The sequence below is a fragment of the Pan paniscus genome, chromosome 5 (assembly GCF_029289425.2).
Source record: "Pan paniscus chromosome 5, NHGRI_mPanPan1-v2.0_pri, whole genome shotgun sequence".
Taxonomy (NCBI): Eukaryota; Metazoa; Chordata; class Mammalia; order Primates; family Hominidae; genus Pan; species Pan paniscus.
In genome coordinates this window covers 89,369,837-89,391,659 of record NC_073254.2, presented here as the reverse complement: position 1 = coordinate 89,391,659, position 21,823 = coordinate 89,369,837, and the positions used below count along the sequence as shown (strand labels likewise).

General features: G+C 35.3%; 1 protein-coding gene across 2 annotated transcripts in view; it reads right to left on the bottom strand.

The window, feature by feature from the left end:
- Positions 1-342: 342 nt before the first annotated feature.
- The window catches only part of ADGRB3 (adhesion G protein-coupled receptor B3), a 750,487-nt gene continuing 729,006 nt past the window's right edge, over positions 343-21,823 (bottom strand). For both annotated transcript variants that reach the window (XM_003809552.7, XM_057302535.2), the window contains 3 exons: positions 17,415-17,450; positions 6,945-7,049; positions 343-1,151 (listed from right to left, as the gene is read on the bottom strand). In XM_003809552.7, coding sequence (XP_003809600.3) covers positions 963-1,151; positions 6,945-7,049; positions 17,415-17,450 — 330 coding nt within the window. In that variant the 3' untranslated portion in view covers positions 343-962. The remainder of the gene's footprint in view (positions 1,152-6,944; positions 7,050-17,414; positions 17,451-21,823) is intronic.

The following is a 21,823-nucleotide window of genomic DNA, read 5'->3' as shown; positions in this document are numbered from 1 at the left end:
TTTTTCCCTGTATTATTTTCTGTATGGAAACTTACTGTTTTCTACTAGTTATCTGTTTGCCACAAGATAGAAAAAAACATAATATTTATGTAAGAGTATGATGGTAGCAGATTTCTGACAAGCCCCACTTACATGGTACATCATTCCAAAGAATGTTTGAGTAGAAAATACAGAAGCACTATATAAACCTATTATTACATTTGAGAAATCATTAGCCTCAAAGGAGTAATAATAGTATGCTATTAAAACCGTGAATACATTTTTAGTATCTGTATTGAAAAAAAACTTTATAAATATGTAAATTTCTGGTCAACAAATCCAAAATAAAATGCACTAAAAAACTGATATGTAGACAAAAGTTTATTTACACCATACAACATTTTAAATATTTTATACACAGCTGCAGCAGAGAAAGCTTCTCAGAGCTTTCTAGAGAAAACTGCAATAATAAAGATGTGAAATATATTATTCATATAAAAGTGAGATTATTACTTTATTGCATTTAAAGCAATGAAGAATGTAGCTCAACAAACATTCATTTAATGACAAAAACTTTGCTTTTATATTATAAAGTAAAAAGTGTAGTAATGGCCAAACAGACTGTTATAAACTTTAAAAACTGCATAAATATATACATTGTGCTTCATGGTGAAGTTTTTTGAAAACTAAACCATATGAAGCGGTTACAACATGAATCGTTGCTTGAGGTTTATCTATAAAGATTACCTTACAAATCCATTCCACGGGTACTTACAACACAGGATGGTCAGAACTGTACACCTGGTCATCTCTCCACTAGCCTGACTAGTGAGAAGTTACCATATGAAAACACCACTGACGTTTGGCACATGAAGGTCCTGACATAAGATAGTCACACTGTCCAGATAGAAATGTCAGGCTTCCCAAGTCTTAAGTGTCAGTGCAATAAAGTTTTGTCTCTACCTTAGTCCATTTTGATTTTTTTAAACTTCTGTTTGAAAGTCACCCTCTTGCACATCCAGAGGCAAATTCAGACACTTCTCCCACTCTGCTGGCCTCAGTTCCAAAGCATCCTTTGCCTCTGTGTCTAAGACATTGATTGTGGTGTAATGTGGGTATTCACTGGGGTTTTTGAAAGTGTCCCATGGATTCTTGTTTGGTGCGGGGTTTTCCTGTTGAGAAGAGAGGGAAAGAGAGTCATTTATGTGATGACCAGGATCACCGCTAGTTGAAGTTTCCAGGAAGAGAGCGTGTTTGTAATCTTAATCCAGTTTCTGTGATGCAGAGATGACTTGAAAATATGGCCAACTGTGGGAAATAGTTTTGATTTTAGTTTTATTTCATTGAACAAACTGATGAATACCTTCTCTAAGTTACCCAACAATTTTCTAGGAATGAAAGGAAGTGAACAGTGGTATAGAAGGCAAAGTAGGCGATGTTTTGTTTGGGGCATGTTGTGAATTGTCAGTATGGCCATATGTTGAAGTAGGAAGGAGAGTTAAGTCACCACTAAGATTAAATGTAGAAAATGTAAGTATTGTGACAGAAATTTGGTGAGATTAGCAGATTTGAGAATGTCTTACGGGGCATATTATTTGATAATAAAAAGTTACTCAAGGTAACAATTCCATTAAATAATTTAGATCACTATGTCTAGTTTTTCTCAAGAAATTAACATTTTGGAATATTTAAATGCTGCTATATTCTCTTGTTTTATGGTTTTTTTGTTGTAGAATACAGATTGACTAAAATTAATAATTATTTATGAGATAAAATTTAACTGTTTATCTAAATACTTTTTTAAACTTTTAATTGTATACCGATAAATTCTATAAAGTTTGAAAGATATTTCCCTCTTGAAAATCACTGCCTTTAATTTCTATTAGCTCTTGATTTCTATTTTTTCAGAATTATTAAAATGATCTTAGAAGCCTAATATTCCAATTTCCTTTTTATTTTTCATTATAGAATGTCATGTTTAGTGAGAATATTATAGTTGTTGAGTGTAAGCCTTCCCTGCTCCCCAAATCTGGCGTTTAACTGATTATAATCAATTACCAAGTGAACAGAAAATAGGTACTTGAATTACTATCCAAACTCCACTCAATATATTAAACATCATCTGAAACTATGGCTAAAGAAAGAGAGGCAATCTGTATAAATACTTATCATACCTCAACCAGGTGCAGTGATGTGTGCCTGTAATTCTAGCTACGTGGGAGGCTGAGGTAGGAGGATTGCTTAAGCCCAGGGGTGTGAGACCAGCCTGGGCAACATAAAAAAAACCCAAAACCAAAAACCAGAACAACAACAAAAACACTTACCATAACTGGAAATTAAATTAATAAAATGTTTAATGCATTAGATGTTTTCAGCACTGATTAACCTTACTCCTGAGAATATATGGGGAAGAAAGGTTAACAGTAAACATTTAATGAAAGGTTAATTTTTAGGATGTGTGGAGGGAATTAATTAATTATGCTTTAGTCAAATATTCTAAAGTCTCATGAATTACAGTCTTGTAGCTCTACCTCTGCCTTGTCCTTCCTTTCTTTCCTCTCTCCCTCTCTGCTTCCCTTCAATCAATATTTATTTATCAGCTGCTCTGTGCCAGACACCATATTAGCTACCAGGGAGGATGAAGTTTTAATCAGCATGGTCCACTAGGAAGCTCAAGATTTAAAGCCTGATACCTGCAGGTCCAAATTCCAGTTCCTCCACTTCAGATGAACGTGATTTTAAACAATTGATTTCATTTTTCTGAACCTCAACCTGAATATCTGCAAAACAGAGATATCCTTTATATTGTGGGCCAAGGAGTTGGCAGAACGTGTGGATCTATGCCTACCTTGTGGGGTTGCAAAAATAAAAAAAGTGGGGTAACCTAGAATGATGCCTGGAGAATTTAATAAACACTCAATATATAGTAGCCATACTTATTACAGAAGAGTTTATAGTTAAACGGAGGTTAAAACACGTTAATATTTATATCTATCATCCAGGAAAAGTGCTATGGGAATTCAGAGAAGAATAGAGAGATGGCTTCTTTATACGGGAAACACATAAAACTTTCTGAGAAAAGTGACATTAGGGCCAGAATAGAGGGATGGGCTTGGCCACGAACACATATGCGTGGTTGGAGGTCTGGTGGCTGAATGGCACACTGGGAAGTAAAAATCCAAAGAACATGGAGACAGGAAAGCCATGAGAACAGGACCTATCTATTTTAGTTGGCATAAAAGAGAATAGCAGAAAAGCAGGCAGATGGTGAAGTGGAAGCTAGATCATAAGGGATTCTGAATGCCTGGCTACTAAATTTGGAATTTATTTTGTAGGCAATAGGGAGATGTTGAACGTTTAGGGGCACTATGGTGAGACCTGAATCATCAAACATCAACTGAAAGGCTCGCTGGTTCGAATTCTACTGAATCAGATCCACAGTGGACTCATTTATCATACACGAGGGTTGTGTCTAAAGGAGATTTCTGGGAATCCTTAGTTTGACAGAAAGTCCAATTAGTTCAATCCTGAAAGAATTCAGAGTATGTAATTCCAAGTATTAGTTCATTTGCTTGGAATATATAGGGGCTCCATTATGTTTGGAACAGATATGATTTCAAAGATCAACTGTTATGGATATGTGAACTAAAATGGCCAATTTTAAACTTTGTCAGAAAATCTATATTCTAATTTCAAATGCTATTATTGTCACTACATGACCTATTGAATTCCTGAGAGGTTCTATTAGTGGGTAATACATTAATTCATAATTCATTAATTTTGGCTTTCTACTAATCTTTAGCATCCCAAGCCACTCCCAGCTCACCTGGTGTTCTCATTATTGTTCACAAATGTGTGGATGCCCTTTAGGTCAGAGGCTTCTTTAGTGGTAAAAAACTACTGCACTCAGAAGTCAGAGTGGGAACAAGATCTGCAGGGAGTAGGGAGGGACTTGGTTGTCAGTGTGTGGTACCCAGGAGCGACTCATCATCCTGCGTGTTGGGCGTGATAAGAGAGGAGCCTATAGACTCTCATACTGAAAAGTGTAATATCGTCAATTGTCCAAGTAAATGATGAACCGTGGAGCTGTCCAAAGGGATCACTGAAGTTGGTGATGAGAGCTGTAGGTGCCAGGAAAGGTTTCAATGGAGGTGTGAATCTTATGATAAAATCTTCGAAGTTAGTGTAAGTCTCCGAATTTATGCAGCTGTTTTGTGTTTGTTAATTTATGTTTTGCACTTGAGTACAGAATAAGGAGCTGATGTTAAACAGATGCATATTTGTTAAAGGCTAAAACATCATAAATTCCATATAAGCCAAAGTGCACGAAGCTTCCCAAAATGCTAATTTGGTCTTAAGCTGCATCAGTAGAAATAGAATGTTAGGTAAACAGAGTTCAGAGCCACCCAAAAATATGGCGGGGCTGCCTGAGCATTTCCCATAGTTCATGGATCCAGAGCACACTGACTGTCCACTTGTGGATAAGTCCCTCCCTCCCTCCATCCATCTATCCTTTTCTCTTTTCTCCTTTCCTTTTTTTCTTTCTTCCTCTCTCCTTTCATTCCTCTCTCTCTTCTTTCTTTCCCTCCTTCTTTCTTCTTTCTTTCCCTCCTTCTTTCAACCTACCAATATTTAGGTACGAAGCAAAAAAGAGTATGCTTATTTTTAAAAAGTAAGAATTTGCAAAAGCTACTTGGGGGAAAGAGATCTTAACTGAATGGTTTGTGAAACACACACAAAGTAAAATAGTTTCTTCTCTGGATATCAGTGCCTTCTCTTTTTTAGTGTGATTTAAATGTTTTCCTGCCTGGAAGCAAGGAAATGGACTAAATGGTTTTTTGGTTTCCCTTTGATTCTCCAAATTCTATTATTCTGCATAATTACCATCATTTGCAGTGCCAGGCAGGTGCTGTGAGTCAGCAGCCCAGAAAAAAAAAAAAAAAGAAAAGAAAAACCCCTTTATTTGAGGTTTTAAAAAAGTCTTTCTCCACCCAATTATGCAATTTTTCATTAATAATGTGCCACTACAAATTATGTGACTAAATTAAGGATAATGAACTCACTCATGCTCATTATTAATAAAAACTGAATAAGGAAGTCGCATTTTTTTCTCTCTCTTCTCAGATATTTAGGATGACAGTCAAGCAGCAATGACAACTCTATCCTCCCCACTCCTAACCTTCCAAATGGTAAATATTTATAAATCTCTTCTAGAAAAGGCACGCTGCTGCAGAGATGTGGTGTAATTAGTAGACTATTTTTGTTGTCAGGAAACTGAGATACAGATAGTTGTGCCATTAATGATTTAATACCCAGACCATACAACAAGGGGAAATTACAATCATATTATAGCAGTTAGCCAGCTGTATCTGTTGCATAAGACTTTTAGATTTGTAAATATAACCCTCTCCTTTTTTTAAGTAATGAAGTTTCTTCAATTATTTCAATGTTATCTTTCAATATTTCGAAATGAGTAGGTAATGTGTTTAGGTCTAATCTCAATGGTGTAATTCTCACTTGCATGCTAGCTAAAAATTGATAGCCTTCTATCAGGAGGAGTAGAAGAGGAAGATCCACTCATTATGAATGAAGTGTTTTCTATATGCCTAGCATTTGATTGGTGATAACGAATAATAAATGATTCCTACTTTAAGGAGAAAAATTGATGAACATGAAACTATTAAGAGACCAATTAAGAGTTAGAGCGTATATTTCTCATAGCCTTCATTTAACAAACACAGATTGAATGATCATAGCCATGCTATAAATCAATGGAAGCCATGATAACTTATCACAACCAGAATTGTACTAGTACTGAGAGGAATAAAAGAAAAACATAAAGATACATAAAAGATACTCTTCAGCTCTTCCGAAGCTAACATTACTAATCAGGAAGCTAGGGCTAAGTCTCATAAAATACATATGGAAGAATCACTAGATTAAGAAGGTGACCAAACGTCATCTACTTTAGAACAATATAAATATTGATGTCTGGAAAAGAAGAATGACCATCCAAGGGCCTCAAAGAGTATGAGGCAAAGAAAGAGCCCCATATTTGGGCAAAGGAGAAGAGCTGGTGTCAGATGGCAGTCCCAGCTCTATGTCTTATAGCTGAGTCTCAGCTTCCTAGCCTATAAGATGCTTCTTAACCTACTTGCTTTTGAAAGTGTTGTTAATGACTGAAGATATATATTAATTACTGTTTTCTATGCTCCATTTTGGAGGGTGAAATTGAAATTTAGAAACCTGAGTTGGGTGACTTGCTTAAGATCAGACAGTTCTTGATTGAGCTTTTGAGCTTTCGACTAGTATACTGATTTCTAGAGTCCTGGTCTAGTGCTCTTATAATTACATAAACTTCTGTGAAGCTATGATTATGCCATAAACATAGTAATTGTACAAAGTTATTTTATTTGATGAAGTCCTGTACTAAGATTATAATAATGTAAATGAATGAGAAGAGAATGGTCACAGTTAATAACCAGAGTCCCCAGTGTTGATGTGTGTACGAAAATTCTTACCACAAAATAAGTAAATCTCCTGAAGACAAAAATCTATCACTCTGGTTTCAGGTTACAACTTCATATACATAAAACAATTACATTTATGTCAGACATTCAAATGAAAATGGAAATATTAACCCAAAGGGATATTTGAAAAGAAACTTAATTTTAATTTTAACTCTGACAGTAAAATGATCAGATGAAGCCAATATAGTTTTGATATAAAACTAACTCTAATGAAAGCTTATAAATGAGGATATTTGAAATATGAATAAAATGCCTAAAGATTCTGTCATTCCTAATTTGTCTTGGTAGACTTTCCAAAGTATGTTTTGGGGGCTTATACTTTTTTTTTCTATGTAGACTCATCTTATGTTCCCACCATTAGGAGGTCCTGGAAGGCAGGAATAATATCTGACATGATGCATCTTCTACTCAGGCATTGAAGCAAAGCATACTTACCATACTGCTTGTATTTGGTATATCCCGAAATCTGTCCAAAGTTTGAAATTTCTGATTTAGTTCTTGAAATAGTTCCATATGCCTCTTCCTTGTATGCATGACCTTCTGCAAAAGAGAACAAGATAGCTCTCATCCCCAACTTGATGTATGTTTTTCAAACAAGAGATTTAATATTTTTGCTTTAATAATAAGGATAATCAAGTTTGGCAGGAACCAGGAGGTCCTATAAGATGCACAAATGCAAATAAGTTGCAGCAAATCATTGTCTCATATTCAGCACTTCTTACACATTAAGAATTGACTTTTTCTTTCACTTACAAGACTACAAAAAAAAAGGTTTTGTTGTGGGTACATTAAAAATGTACCAGTCATTTCTGAGTAAGATTTTCATTATTCAAAAGTTAAAACTGTTTTACAAAAACTGTTATCATATTTTTAAAATGTTTAAAAACTGAAACTTGTAAAGTACCCAGTTCCTGATGTTTGTCATGGGAAATATTACTTTTTTATGCTTTATTTCTATAAACACTAAAATCCTAGCTGGCTGTACTAAAGTGGGAGCAAAATCCCAAGCCCTGCCATTAAGGCTGAATCAAAGCATTAAAGTGTCTGAAATATATGTGGGATGTAAAACCTTGCATTTTCCATGTGCATAATGATTGAGCTTCTTAGGAGGAAAATCTGACCCATAGATTTCATCAATTTGTTTAGGAGATGGTATAGATTCTTAACAATTAGGGTTCAGAGCATAAATTGTGTAGCTGATAAGCTTCTAAAATCACAGATACAAATATATTCATACTCCTCATCCCTGGTTACACCCTTTTCTCTCAACTTCACCATAACTCAACAAATGGAGTCAAATAAAAATGGCCTTGGGGTAAGAATCATGGGCTGAATCTTGTTCAATTACAGATCATTTAAGAGCACTAACGAAGAAGAGTTAGATAATAAGTGCCCTGTATTTGTAATTGTTATTTTAAAGGAGAAAATGTCTTCCTCAGTTTTGATTTTTAAAAGTTAAAAATCAATATTTTGGTGATTCTCCAAGACTATGCCTTCATATTTGTGTAAGATTTTACTGTATTTTAACCATATGCCTCATAACTTACCATTTGTGCACGTGGTTTGCATAGGTATATTATATCTATGTTTAAGCTAGAATTTGAATATTTGGTCCATTGTTTCAACTAGCAAATATTTTCAAAAGTAAGGATTTGTTTTGAAAAAGAAATATATCTTTGCGATAGCTGTAATGCCTAATTCCTTCTAAAAGACACTGCAGAGAAGCACTTTATCTCCTTGAGGAAAAGGAAAAGGACAAAAGACAAAAACAACTGAATCTTTAACACATTAAAAAAGTCTGTTCTCTCCTATGCAAGCTTTAATTTCCTATATTTAATAAATATGTATCTAGGCAATACATTGTTTAGCTCATTTCTTTCCTTTTCACTACCCTACTTTTATGTGAGAGATTTCTGCCATTTTATGTCTTGCAACAATCAGTTTCTGTCTTTGCTCCTTTTGGCTCTAGGAGTTGGCTGTGTGAGAATCAGGTGTTTGAGGACAAGAACATGGCAACATTACTCATGATAGGGACATGAAACATAGCAAGCAATTATAGAGTGATTAACTTCCCATCAGTTTGGTGGGGAATATACAAAACAGATTTGCAGGATTAACAGAGAAACACCAGGCAAACATAATTTGACTAGTGATGGCTTGTGGAGATTTATGAGAGAGAGGATTTGCATAAGCAACTCAATGGGGAGATTTTGAGGACCCTGTCACTGGCAAACATAAAGTAGCACATTCTTTCCTTCGGGAGACAAACACTTTCATGCAGTACCAGGTTCTAAGATACTGATGAAAATATGGATTTGTGTCATAAGGAACACTTAAAAAAAAACTATTGTAGTTAGAGGACTGGATCTGCTTCTAACTTACAAATTTCATTTTTCATAGCAATGAATCTTATAATATAGAGTTATTTTCTTCTACGGCACAGTAGGGGTGATGTACTGACATTTTTCTGAGATATTTTATTTCATCATTTAATACATGCTTACGAGCATCACATATTGTGCTAGATGCTCAGGTAATGATGTTGCACAAAATCTGATTGAGTTTCTGATCTCTTGTAGCTTGAAGTCTAATGGAGGACACAGCCATAATAATTCAAATAAATGTAAAACTGTAAGTGTGATAAAGAAAACATATGGTGCTGCTATGAAAGTGATAGGATAATTTGCTAAGATAAATCCAAGTGAGGCAATCCCCTCATTTTCATATATTCATATGTAATTTGAAATTCCTCAAATTAGTTATTCCCATGGTTTTATTTGTCTATCCTCTCTTTTCCATTTTCTAGGATTCAGACAATTTCTAGCTCAATTTTTAATTCTATGCTGGAATCCCCTCCCTTCTTGGCATCTTTCCTTTTCAAGTACAGGAAACTCATTCTCTTCTAAGAGAGTTGATGCCAAAGGCACGGCACCCTTATTTTGAGATGAGCATCTGATAATTTTTGTTTGTGAAGTCTCCAATTATCCTTCATCTTGTGAGGATTCTGACTTTGCTTTGGGGAACTATACCTTCCCATCCTTCCCATGTTGCTGGAAATGTCCGTTGACATTCCTACTATTCTCTGGCCAAGAGGTGAATTATTCCATCCCCTTCCAACAGTTATTTCATTAGTCAAAGTCACCTAATGTTTGTTGCAGCCAAATACACCAGATAAAGCATTTTTAAGAAGCAAACCAAGCATCAAATACATTCCATGGAAAAGAATATACATTAGCTGATTGGAGGTTTTATAATTATATTCTGATTGAATGGGTAGTACCTAATTCAGAACTGGGTGGATCATATTTCAAATAATTGGATTGCTATGAAAGTCTAAAAAGTATACAGGAAAAATATAAAGTTATGCTGGTCACCAATATTACATAACTAAAAAACATTTTGGAATTTTCTACCTGGGTTTATTAAAGCTATTCTGAATAATAAAGCTGAAGGATGCTGAAATGAATATGGAAACAAATGAAAAATTTGTATGCTGAAATATGGGGCCCTTGTTACCTAGAAACATTAATTGCAAATACTTCCTCATGCCAAATATTCATTCTAATTTGAAACTGCCACCTTGGCACTGCCAGAAATAACCATAGCAATGATGGCCTGGAGTTCTGGCAGAAGTATCACATAACAGCTGCCACTGACAGCTCATGTCTCTGACATGAACTCAGTTTGATTGTCCAAGCATGATTTCTTCTTGTTCATAGACTCAAGTAGATCGTCCAGCCTTTAAAATAAAGAAGAGTCCACTGATAAGAATGCCAGCTTCACAGTGAACATTGGAAAGTTTATAACCCAACAATATTCTGGGGCAACAACTTAGGTGTCATTTTAGTTTTCACATGTACTAAAGGTTTCCTCTTATTTATTTACTTGTGTGAGTATTTATTTGTAGCACTGATGCTTCTAATGAGTTGCCACTTGCTTCGAAGTTTTCATGCTTATAAATCTATTGGTCTATTTCATTTAGCTATTTTTTATGTTTAGTGACATTAGGGTTTATCTGATTGCCTTTTTCTTTCTTTTCTAATTTAAGCACCCCTGTTTTTTAAAGAAATTAACTGCTGTCAAAAACTGAACTTAGAATTGAGTTTTCAAAATGTGTAATAATGAGAAAATTCTAATCTGTGGATTTTCTATTTAAATAAAGATATATTCTGATTGACAATATCTGCACATCTATAGAATTCAGGTGGCTGTCAAATATTATATGCATCTTTTGCAATAAAAATAAGAGCATGATAATGTTTCCTTGCATTCATATTACTATCACACAACATTTCTTGAAGCTGTATATGAATCCCCATCCTGAGAGGACCACCAATCTAACTGCACAAGAAATATGCTCTCCTGAGTAGCTTATTTCAAAAGACCCCTTTCTTTTTATACATTTTAAATGCAAGAGAATTAGTCATTGCAATCCTTTAATTATTGATATTAGAGAAAAAGTGATTCTATAAAATGAAGCACATTCATCATATTTCAGATATTTGAGAAAAATGAGGATGGAAAGCCACCTGTATGTCTGGAGTACCTGCTATATCTCAAGAACTCTCCTAGACCATTTAAAATACTTGGAATATGCCAAGTCTGATAGCATATTTCTCCAAGTTGGATCTAGAGAAATGTATATTTAGACCTCAGTTGTATCACTTTTAAGTTGTGTGGTCTGAAGTGTAAAATCTAATCTCCTTTTAGCCCCAGTTTCAGTAATCAGACTTACATTGCAGGGTAATTTTGAAGATTTAAAAAAGGATATAAAACACTTATCATTGGGCCACACAGATAAGAGCCACTTAAGAAATGGCAGCCATTATTATCTTTCTTAATCCTCACAATAACCCTGGGAGGTAAAGCCATTATCTCCACTTTACTGATTAGAAAACTGAAGCTCAAGGAGGCTAAGTAAGTTTCCCAAGCTCACACAAGTAGTGAGCAAGCTGGAATTCTTTCTGAATTCCACATCAATTCTCTTTGCTTGTTGCTATCTTAGATGTGTCTCATAGATTCAGGGAGTACTCTTCTTTAGACTATTCAGGTTTGTAATTATGTCTTTTTAAAATGGAAAATGAGACAAAACAATCCAGGATGGGCTAGGTACTCTCTGTAGTGAGCCCATAAGCTCCATGGATATTGATCACCCTGCAGCTATTTCATAGTACTGCAATTATATTTTTAATGGCTGGTCTTCATATTTTGTCTCTGAACAGTTCCTGGACAATTACTTATTCATCTGTATATCACTGGCACCTAGCACACAGCATCTGGCATTCAGCAGGTGCTCAATAAATGTATACTGAATACCTTAAATGAACAAGACAGCATAGACATATAGGCCAGGGAAGGCGACTGCCACATGGAAGGCCATTATAAATGTCCTCTTCTTCTATAAAAGAGGTCTTCCCGCTGGAAGAATGGCTCATTTACTCGTCCCAACCAGGAGCTTGGCCTCCTCATTCTGATTTTATTGTGTTCCTTTCTTTTTAATACAAATGACTTGTAAATGACCTGTAGGTGGGCTTAGAAAAAACTGTTTACAGATTTTCACTTTAATTCATAAGTGTGAATCACAGAGTTGACGCTTAAGTCTGAATTATATATCAGAGAGGTATTCACTGTATACAGACTTTTAGAAGCTGAAATAAATTGTTAGAGAAAGTTGGAGAATCTCCTAACCATAAACATTATAGTATGAGGTCTGGAAATCATGGGCTGATGGGAATTAGAGACCAGTTTCTGTGAATGACGTTTTCCAGCCTTAGAACTTTATACACCTACAATGCCGTTGCCCATATCGGCTAAGATGAACCTGTGGTTCTTCTTCTTTACTGGTTTGCATGAGTCCTTTATGGCTGGCTTCTAGATGAAAAGGGAAGGGAAGGTTAGAGTAATATTTTTAAGTTTTTTGGCTTGCTTTGGGGAAAAGAAGTTCTACTTACTATGATCCAATTTGGTGAAGAGGAATTCTGGTATCTATGACTTACTTTGGAGGAGAATAAGGGGCCACTGACAGGAGGGAAAGAGAAGATCAGAGAGATCCTGATTCTGAGGTTGCTTCTGAGGCCTTTCAATGTTCTTAGTTCAAAGCATTCAGTATGCCAAAGCACCATACTCTGGGCTACCATTTTCTGAGCCCTGTATTCCTCTCTCCAGAGTAGGTTGTTGAATATTAGCCTAAAGTGAATGTCAAAACTCATATTAAGGAAGCAATGCACACTACAGGGATTTAGCTTAGTTCTTAAAGTGTGTTGTGAAAGGGGGATGATTTCCTTGGCTGGAGTCCCAATGCGTCCCTCACATGGAACTTGTAGACCCATTTTTAGTGTCTATGTTTCAAATATGTTTCTGTTTGAATAAATATGATGCCAGAGTTTAAAAGAAACTAGATGCAGGGTCTGAAAACAGCAAAAATTAGTTGCATATTTTTTTATTTTGCCACTGTCAATCATGAGTATACTTGCTGTAAATGCATAATTTTGCAACAGTTTAAATTTAGTAATATAAAAAAAGATGGCTATTGTCTAGGACTAAATTGCTCAAACTTTTCCTCTAAAAGTACCCAGATTGCCTAATGGAGTGCACTTACTGTTGGGGCTCAGGGATGGCGCAGGAAGAAGTCTGTTATGAACAAGACATTTCTTTGAAATCTTATGCCTTATACTTAGAAATTGAAATATACTTTGATTTCTATGTCACAATTTAGCTGTGTTTGTAGTGATATTGAGTTAATATAAAATGATCTCTTACTTACTATTATCCCCCAAATCTCCTTGTAAAAACTCAAGCCCCCATGAAAATGGGGATTTGTGATTACCCTGTGTCTGTGTCTTCTTTTGTCCTCTGTCCACCATCATTGTCTCCCAGTTTGAGAAATATGAAAATAGTGGAAGTATGGAGCTCATTAAAAACTCAGAGAAATATCCTAAAATGTTTTTAAAAGGCTACATAGGCCAGGAACGGTGGCTCATGCCTATAATCCCAGCATTTTGGGAGGCTGAGTCAAGGGGATCACATGAGCCCCAGAGTTCGAGACTGGCCTGGGCAACATGGTGAGACCCCATCTATACAAAAAACAAAACAAAATATAAGTAAGCCAAACATGGTGGCACATGCCTGTGGTCCCAGCTACTAGGAGGCTGACATGAGAGGATTCCTTGAACCCAGGAGGTAGAGGTTGCAATGAGCCAAGATTGCACCACTGCACTCCAGTGTGAGTAACAAAGCCAGCCTCTGTCAAAAAAAAAAAAAAAAAAAAAAAGGCTACATAATTTTCATGGAAAACTGTGAAAATTTTTATCTCTGCATTTTTGGAAGTGAAGATTAAAAAAAAATATCCGTATGACAAGTATATGGATACAGTCCTTTTTGTTGTTCTTTGTTTGTTTTTACTTTGTTTTGAGATGGAGTCTCACTTTGTTGTCCAGACTGGAGGGCAGCGGCACGATCTTGGTTCACTGCAACCTCCACCTCCTGGATTCAATCAATTCTCCCGCTTCAGCCTCCCAAGTAGCCGGGATTACAGGTATGCACCGCCATGCCCAGCTAATTTTTGTATTTTCAGTAGAGATGGGGTTTCATGGATACTTCTTTATCCATATATTTTTAACATGGCATGGATACTGTTATCTATTAGCGTTTCAGAATGAATGCCTGTAATTGTGTTTCTGGGAATTCTTAGAGCCCAAATCTCGACACAAGACAGACGATTAGAACAACTTACCTAATTGTCTGTTTTAACATCACATTAGGAATCTTTATTCTAAAATATTAAAATGGAACTCACCCTGACTAGATATCTTCTTGATTTCCCTGGTTCTGTTACTGGTACTAGCAAAAACACAGGCTCAGAACTGGAGAGTCTTCTTTTTTCTGCTCCCTCACCCTTTCACCCTATGTTCAGTTAAGGACCAAATTCCATAGATTCTGCCTCTGCAGAATCTTCTCTTTGCTTTCTCTTCCTACCACCTCCAGGAAGTGGACTTTCATTACCTACTATACTAGCCAATCCTAATTGGTATTTCTAATTCACCTTTCACCCTGCTACAATCTATCCTCCCTGTTACTGACATACTCATCTTTTTAAAACCTAGAGTATAAAAAATCATTCTGTGCTGAAACAACAGCAGCAACAACAACAAGCAAACAAAATACAATAGAAAAAGCTTAGCAGCTTTTAGTAGCAAATTAAATAAAAATCCCTCCTGGACTATAAGGCATGGTTTCTAAATTACTCACTTTAGTCTCTTCTTCCATAGACACCTGTTTAGGTAAATTTTGACTTACTTGTTGTTTCTTAAGAATGCCACAGATTAGCCAACCTACATGCCTTTTCCTCTTCCTAGAATTTCTACCTGCCATTTTTCTATCTCTTTGAGTTATATCTAATGTGGATATCTTTGAAATTCAGTGTGGCTATCTTTGAAACGTCTCTTCCATAGTTGTCATTTTTTATACTAGTCTCTGCCTTAACTCAGGTACAGTGTCCAATAACATTTTGTTAAAGCAAACTGGATGGAAAAATAATTCAATTTTTCACCATTCTTTTAAAAAATTACTGAATGCTTACTAGGTACTAGGATCTCTGGAGGTGGGCATACAATTTCAATAAGGCATTTGGTTACAGAACACAAGAATATCACGACAGTATTTTCTGTATACTTTCCAGAAAGCAAGAATCCAGAAATGCAATGCTGTTCTGGAGACTGGCTACATGAAAGAGCTATTCCCCTGGTATGACATTAACTAGCCACAAGAGTTTTAGGGATATATGAGTTGGCAGAATATTATCATAGTGTGTAGACTCTGGGGAGTGTGTTAGCCTTAAAGCCTGAAGCAAAGATGTTTTAAGAAGTCCAAGAAGTAGTCTGTCAGTGGCAAAATATTTAAGCTGGCCATTGTATGATAAAGCTTGCAGGCGGAGCAGGAGTGTCAGGGAGCTTGATACAAATTTAATTAAGCTAGCCTGAATTAAGAGGGGGACAACCTGGACTTTCCCTCAAGAACCACCCACAAAATATAAATAGATTGTATCACAATTCTTTCGCATTTATACCTGGCAATAAGTTTTCTAAACTCAATCCACGAAATATCTGCCACATACCTGTTATAGCACATGAGACTAAGGGAAATAGCTCTAAACAATTTGTAGAGTAAAAGTAATGTCTCAAAGTTCCCACCTGCCCCACCAAATTTTGACACCTGTAGTAATCATGCAGTGATTACAGCAATTAAAGAGCTAAAGACATGTCCGGGGTTCTTGTGTTGCAATTTCTCTTATTTATCAGCAAAGGTTTTACTAACAACATGGTTTTATGGGTGGAATAATAAGCGTAGAAATAAGTATCAGCTTAAGGAATCTGCTACCAGTTGCCATAGAGAATAGATGAAAAAAGAACAGTTTTTCTAATGCTCCAAGTGACACAGTATGATTAGATTTCTTTTCAGTGTTTGTGATTACATAACTTAGGTTGGTTTAATTGAGGCTTAATTTTAGGTCTAGGTTTTTACTATATTTTGCCGCTGATGCCTAGTGGGTTAATTCCTTCCTCCTTTCCTTTATACTAACATAACAATTTATTGCTTTTAGACAAGAATATATACAGACTGATCCTCTATTTTTGGCTACCTGAAGAATTAATATTAAAAAGCTATAAAATATCTGTTCTTCAAAGGCACTAAAAAATCTGAAGGCAAAGATTGCTGAATATTGTCTATTCAGATTTATATTCTTGATACTTTTATGCTAAAAACTTTGGATACAATTAAATATATATTCAATGCTAAGTTACTACAATGAGGCTGCATCAGTATTAAAATTTGCTATTTAATCATAGATAAAAGATTCCTTATCATTACTTTGTATCTTGTAGTCTGAAATGTTACTGAAAAGAACCAATTATCCTTGGACTCCATTCAGGGTAAAACCATTGTTGACCATTGCAGTAAATAAAAACAAGTCTTAGTTTTGACACATGATGTTCACTGTAGAGCTACAACATTCATCTGCATAAATGAAATGACTGAATTAGGAGTAGTTAGCACGTTCTGGGAGGCTTCTGTAATTTTAGGAGTATCAATTAAGAGTATTGAGTTCTATGTATGCATCACAAAGGTACAAATATACTGGAGAAATATATAATGTATTATATCCAATTATGTTAGCAGACTATGAATCATATCCAATTATCAATACACATAAGTACATTTTATGTGGTGCTTAAACATCATTAATTTTGTATTTAGCATCACCTCCTCAGATGGTATGATTTCAGTAATTTCGAGTAAACATATTACAGCATCAATATAAATTCAATGTAAATTGGAAAATGAAAATTTTCATCTTGTTTGTATCTGTGAAAAGGCATTTACTAAACACAGGAGCACATTGAATCAATAGTTTCTATTGAAAAAAAAAAGCATCAAATGTACCGCAGAGAACCTAAATAGCAGGAATCAGAACATGAAACAAGTAATTTTCAGAGAAAGCCTAGCTAACCAGCCTAAGCATACTCACAGGATCTCTTCAGGCAGTCACTGAAGTAAAACCAAGAAAATTGCTTTAAATATAAAAATCAGGAAGCTGACATTCCCCCTCCCTACAAACTGAATCAACCAGGTTCAACTCCTAACATAAATTGTTCACTTATTGTAGTGTAGATAAAACAAATTCCTCACTTGTCCAGAAAATCTCAGTTTCGCAAATACTTAAAGTAATTCAAAATTTAAAAATTTCATCCTATACAGGATAAACTTTAATTAAAAATGTTTGACTTATTTAATTAAATTAGTGCATAATACCCTTACATGGCTGCATAGAGTAATAATTTTTAAGTAATTATATATCTATTTTGAATTCAAGTAATTACAATTCTAAAATAATTCATATAAACTTACCTCAAAGTCAAGGTCTGAATATCGTGATTTTCTTCTCTGTAAGATATATTTTTAAAAAAGAGAAAAACCAATAAAGTTATGTTTAGTCATTCAAACAAAATGAAAAATCATTTTCATTAAAGATAATCCTGCTTGTTTTATACATATTTCCTTCACATAAGGAAAAATGTAAAATTTCATGAATCATGAAAAATTTTCTGATTTCAAAATATTCCATTCACAATTTTCTATTTTCACTTTGAACTTCTTTTAAAATTGGAGAATATAAAAATACAGAATATTTCTCATTTTGACCTCTTAACCCTAATTTTTAGTAAGGAGAAATTGTTCCTATGAAAACAAAAACAGACATTTCAATCTTGAAAGAGACTTTAGGCTTACTACAGCAAAGCTACAGACAAACAGGATTAAAAGTTGTATAGGAAAAACTGTCTAGTTACCTCGACATCTTCAACCAACCTCTAGTTTTCCTTTCTACCAAATTCTAACCAGTCCTCTAAGTCCCAAAGTTCTTCATAAGTCTCACCCACATATTTCTTGTAATTTGATAGTCCTCCATGACAGAAAAGTCCTTTTCATTGCTAGTCCTAAGGAACTAAAGTATTTGTTCTAGTTCAGCAAAACAAACTATTCCGTACCCCAGTAAAATGTAGATGTACGTGTAAATGTCTCACAGTGTTTCTCTATGGCTCCACCTTTGTTAAACAGTTTCTGAAATCTAGTTATAGATAAAATGCATTAATAAAATAATGAGGACTGATACAACCAGAAAACAGGATTACAATGAAATTAATATATTTCATGTGATATGATTTTCATGATATTAGTATAAAGTATTCTTAGCAAACTTTTAGTACAGATTTTTTAAATTTAGAATTTTTTGAGGAGAGAGGGAATGAAACAGGGAGAATTAACAAACAATTAAAGCATGTAATATTCAGGCAGTTGGAAAAATATATAAACCTTTGGGCAAAATTTTGTTTTATTTTTCCCGTGCTCCCATCCCAACACCTACAAACTTCAATAATTTAATAGGAAATCATACCCAAGATAGGTAGCAGACTCTAGTCTGCATTTTAACTCTTGAACATTAGGAGAGACAGAAAAGAAGCACTAATGTAGTTTCTTGAAAACTATGATTAAATTTCTGCAGCTACAGTTAAAATTGTCATTACAGAATCAGAACCTCACTGTATACCTAATCCCCAAACCATGTTTCAGTAGACAGAAGGGGACATGCCGAAAGAAAGGTTTCATGTTTTAAGTGAAAAATTCCTGAAATAATTTTATTTTAGTGAAGCTGTTTAAGACTGAAAATGCAGTCTTCAAGTACAATCAAGGAGAGGGCTGAAAGGAGACTGCTTTATTAAATAAAAACTCAGCAGGTTGATCTCACTTTCTTCTTGTCTCCAACAGCACCTCAGCCTCGCCGTGGTGACATCCAGGCATTGAGCCCAGCCCTCTTTTGCCATCTCCCCGCCACTATTGTTATCTAACTGTGCTGTGTAAAAACCAGGCTCCAGTGTACTGCACCACACTTTGCTGCAATATGCTAGACTAAATGTCAGGGCTTCCATTCTGCTCTTGGATACCTTTCTTGGCACTGTGACTAAGCAGGACATTTTTGTCAGTATACATTAAGCAAGATTCTTTCTTAATACAGCAAAATTCAAGGCTGGAAACAGTTTTAAGCAATAATTATAAAACATTAGTCATGAGCTTTGCATTTTATTTGAAAATTAAATAGTGACATTTTGTGAAAAAGATTTAGAAGCAAGAGCAAAAGACAGGAACCTAGATCACCAGAGATAGATTCTGTTTCTGAGAGCAGGTATGTCAATGTGAAATATGGAAGGAAAATGGATACACTCATACAAGTAGATCTCATTCCTATTTAATTTTATTAAAATTAAATTCTAACATAAGGCATAGCAGAACTGGCAGTCTTGAAGGATTAGACTAAGGAATGAACAAATCAAACAAACAGATTTTAATCAAAAGAACCTAAAGATGGTGGTGGGATTTGGAGTGGATGCAAAATAAAGCAGTAAAGCCTTAAAAATTAGAGAGTGGGAAAAAATGACAGATTTTTACAGTCCAAGTGAATTAAAAATGTGTGTAAAGTTATTCAGGTTTCCACAATACTGACCAAGTGTTTCAACCTTTTATTGTTTATATAGCACTTTCACATTTGCACATGCTACCCACCCGTGGGATGGTCGGATAAAATATTATTTATTTTCCTTATTTTATGAATAAGAAAAATTGAGGGTCAGTGGAGTTAAAATGACTTGCCCACTTCACCTGTGTGGTAAGCAAATGAGTTGGGATTCAAACTCAGGACTTCTGACTCCAAGCGCAGCATTTTATTTACTATCTCTTGCTGTCTTCTCAGTAATACAGGAGTGATATGTTACAGTAAAAATGCTTGTGATGTTTTGCTAATTGTTACCAGACTCAGCAAAAATAACAATAGATGAGCCAGTCAGTCCAAGTCTGACTTTCTAAGCATAAAGCAAGGTCAAGCAGGTTAACTTTTACTTGTCAATTGCATTTTGAAGGAGAAAAAAGAACTAGCAATTTTATATTTACATATTTGAGAAAATATCTGTGCTGAGTAAAATAACTTAGAAATCATTCTAATACACAATCATTTATAAGCAATGATACAATAACAAACAGTAGGAGACTTCTCCACCTCCAGACATGACTCTCTCTCTCTTTTTTTTTTTTTTTTGAAATGGTCTTGCTCTGTCACCCAGGCCGGGGTTCAGTGGCATGCTCACAGCTCACTGCAGCCTCAACATTCAGGGCTCAAGTGATCCTTCCATCTCAATCCTCCTAGTAGCTGGGGCTATAGACATGTGCCACAACACCTGGCTAAGTTTTGCATTTTTTGTAGAGATAAGATTTTGTCATGTTGCCTAGAATGATCTTGAACTCCTGGGCTCAAGCGATCCACCTGCCTCGGCCTCTCGAAGTGCTGAGATTACAGGCATGAGGCCCTACCCCAGCCTTAGTTTATCTTAAAGGGGCATGGGGCATTGGGAAATTGATGGTGTAAAGAAAGAATAAGAACATTCAATTCTGTTCAGTTTTGGTCTGTTTCCACCGTTGGTATACATACAGTGTATTGGAAAGTCTTTCAAAGTATTGAAGTTTATTGAAACCCTAACTGACTTGCATGTTTATTCAAATGTCTTTCTGAGCTCTCTAAAATATTAATTCCAGAGAAGAAAGTGACTGGAAATTGTTACATATGTTTTAAATTAAGAACCAACTGAGAAAAGTGGTCAAGCCATAACAATTTTTCTGATAATCTGATAACTTTTAAAAATGCTACATGTAAATTTAATATAAGCCAGGGATAGGTGATATTGAAATATTTTATGAAGATACAAATCCCTCTGTACATATATTCCAATTTTGCAAATAACCTAATGTAAATAATCCTTTTTCTCAAAGTAGGTAATGGAAACCTTCTATGCTCTTTCCTCTTCCTAATTTCTATGCTGTTTCCTCTTCTTAATTTCCCACTTAGAACTCATCCCAACTTGTATTCTATTCTCAATACTCCATTAAAATTCCTCTTGCTGACAGTCTCTGATGAGCTCCATCTGGTCAAATTCCAAGGTCAATTTTCTGTCCATCTTATTGGACACTCAGAAGCTTTTGAAAGTTAATCATTTTCTCATTAAAACACTCATCAGCTCTCAGTCTTCTTATTTTTCCCCTTCTTTCTTGCTGCAGCTTATGCTGAAGTCCCCTTTGTTGGCTCTCTCATATCCCTGGCTTCTAATGCTGAGTTCCTGGGCTCTCTTCTTTCTCTTGTTCTCTTCTGGATACCATAATTCATTCCCATGATTTTGAATACCATCTTTTAAGTTCCAAACATCCTTTATTCCTCCTGCCTTTCCCATGATAGAAAATGCTGGATTTCTAATTGGTCAAGCAAGAGACTCAGGAGTCACCCTTCCTTCCTTTCTGTCCCTTGTCTTCCACATTCAATCCACCAGCATGTGCCGTCTGTTCTATCTCTGAAATACGTCTTGTTCTGCCCAATGTTTTCTATCTCCACTTTCACCTGCACAGTCAAAGCAACTGTTATCTCTTGTCTGGATTACTTCAGTAGCTTTCTGACTGTTATCCAACTTCCTGTTCTATCTCCTCTCCTAAAACCTCTGGCTTCTAATCCTTTGCTTTCTAAACAACCAAAGTTATGGATGAATGGACGGATGGATAGTTGAATCCATGGAAAAATCATTGTGACAATCTTTTGCTTAACAGTCCTCATTTGCTTCCATTGCTTTACAAGACTCTGCAAAGTCTGGTCTCTCCTTTGCATTTTAACTTCATCTTAAGGAGTTCAACATTAGCTACACAGGTATTCTGATCTTATGAGAATATGC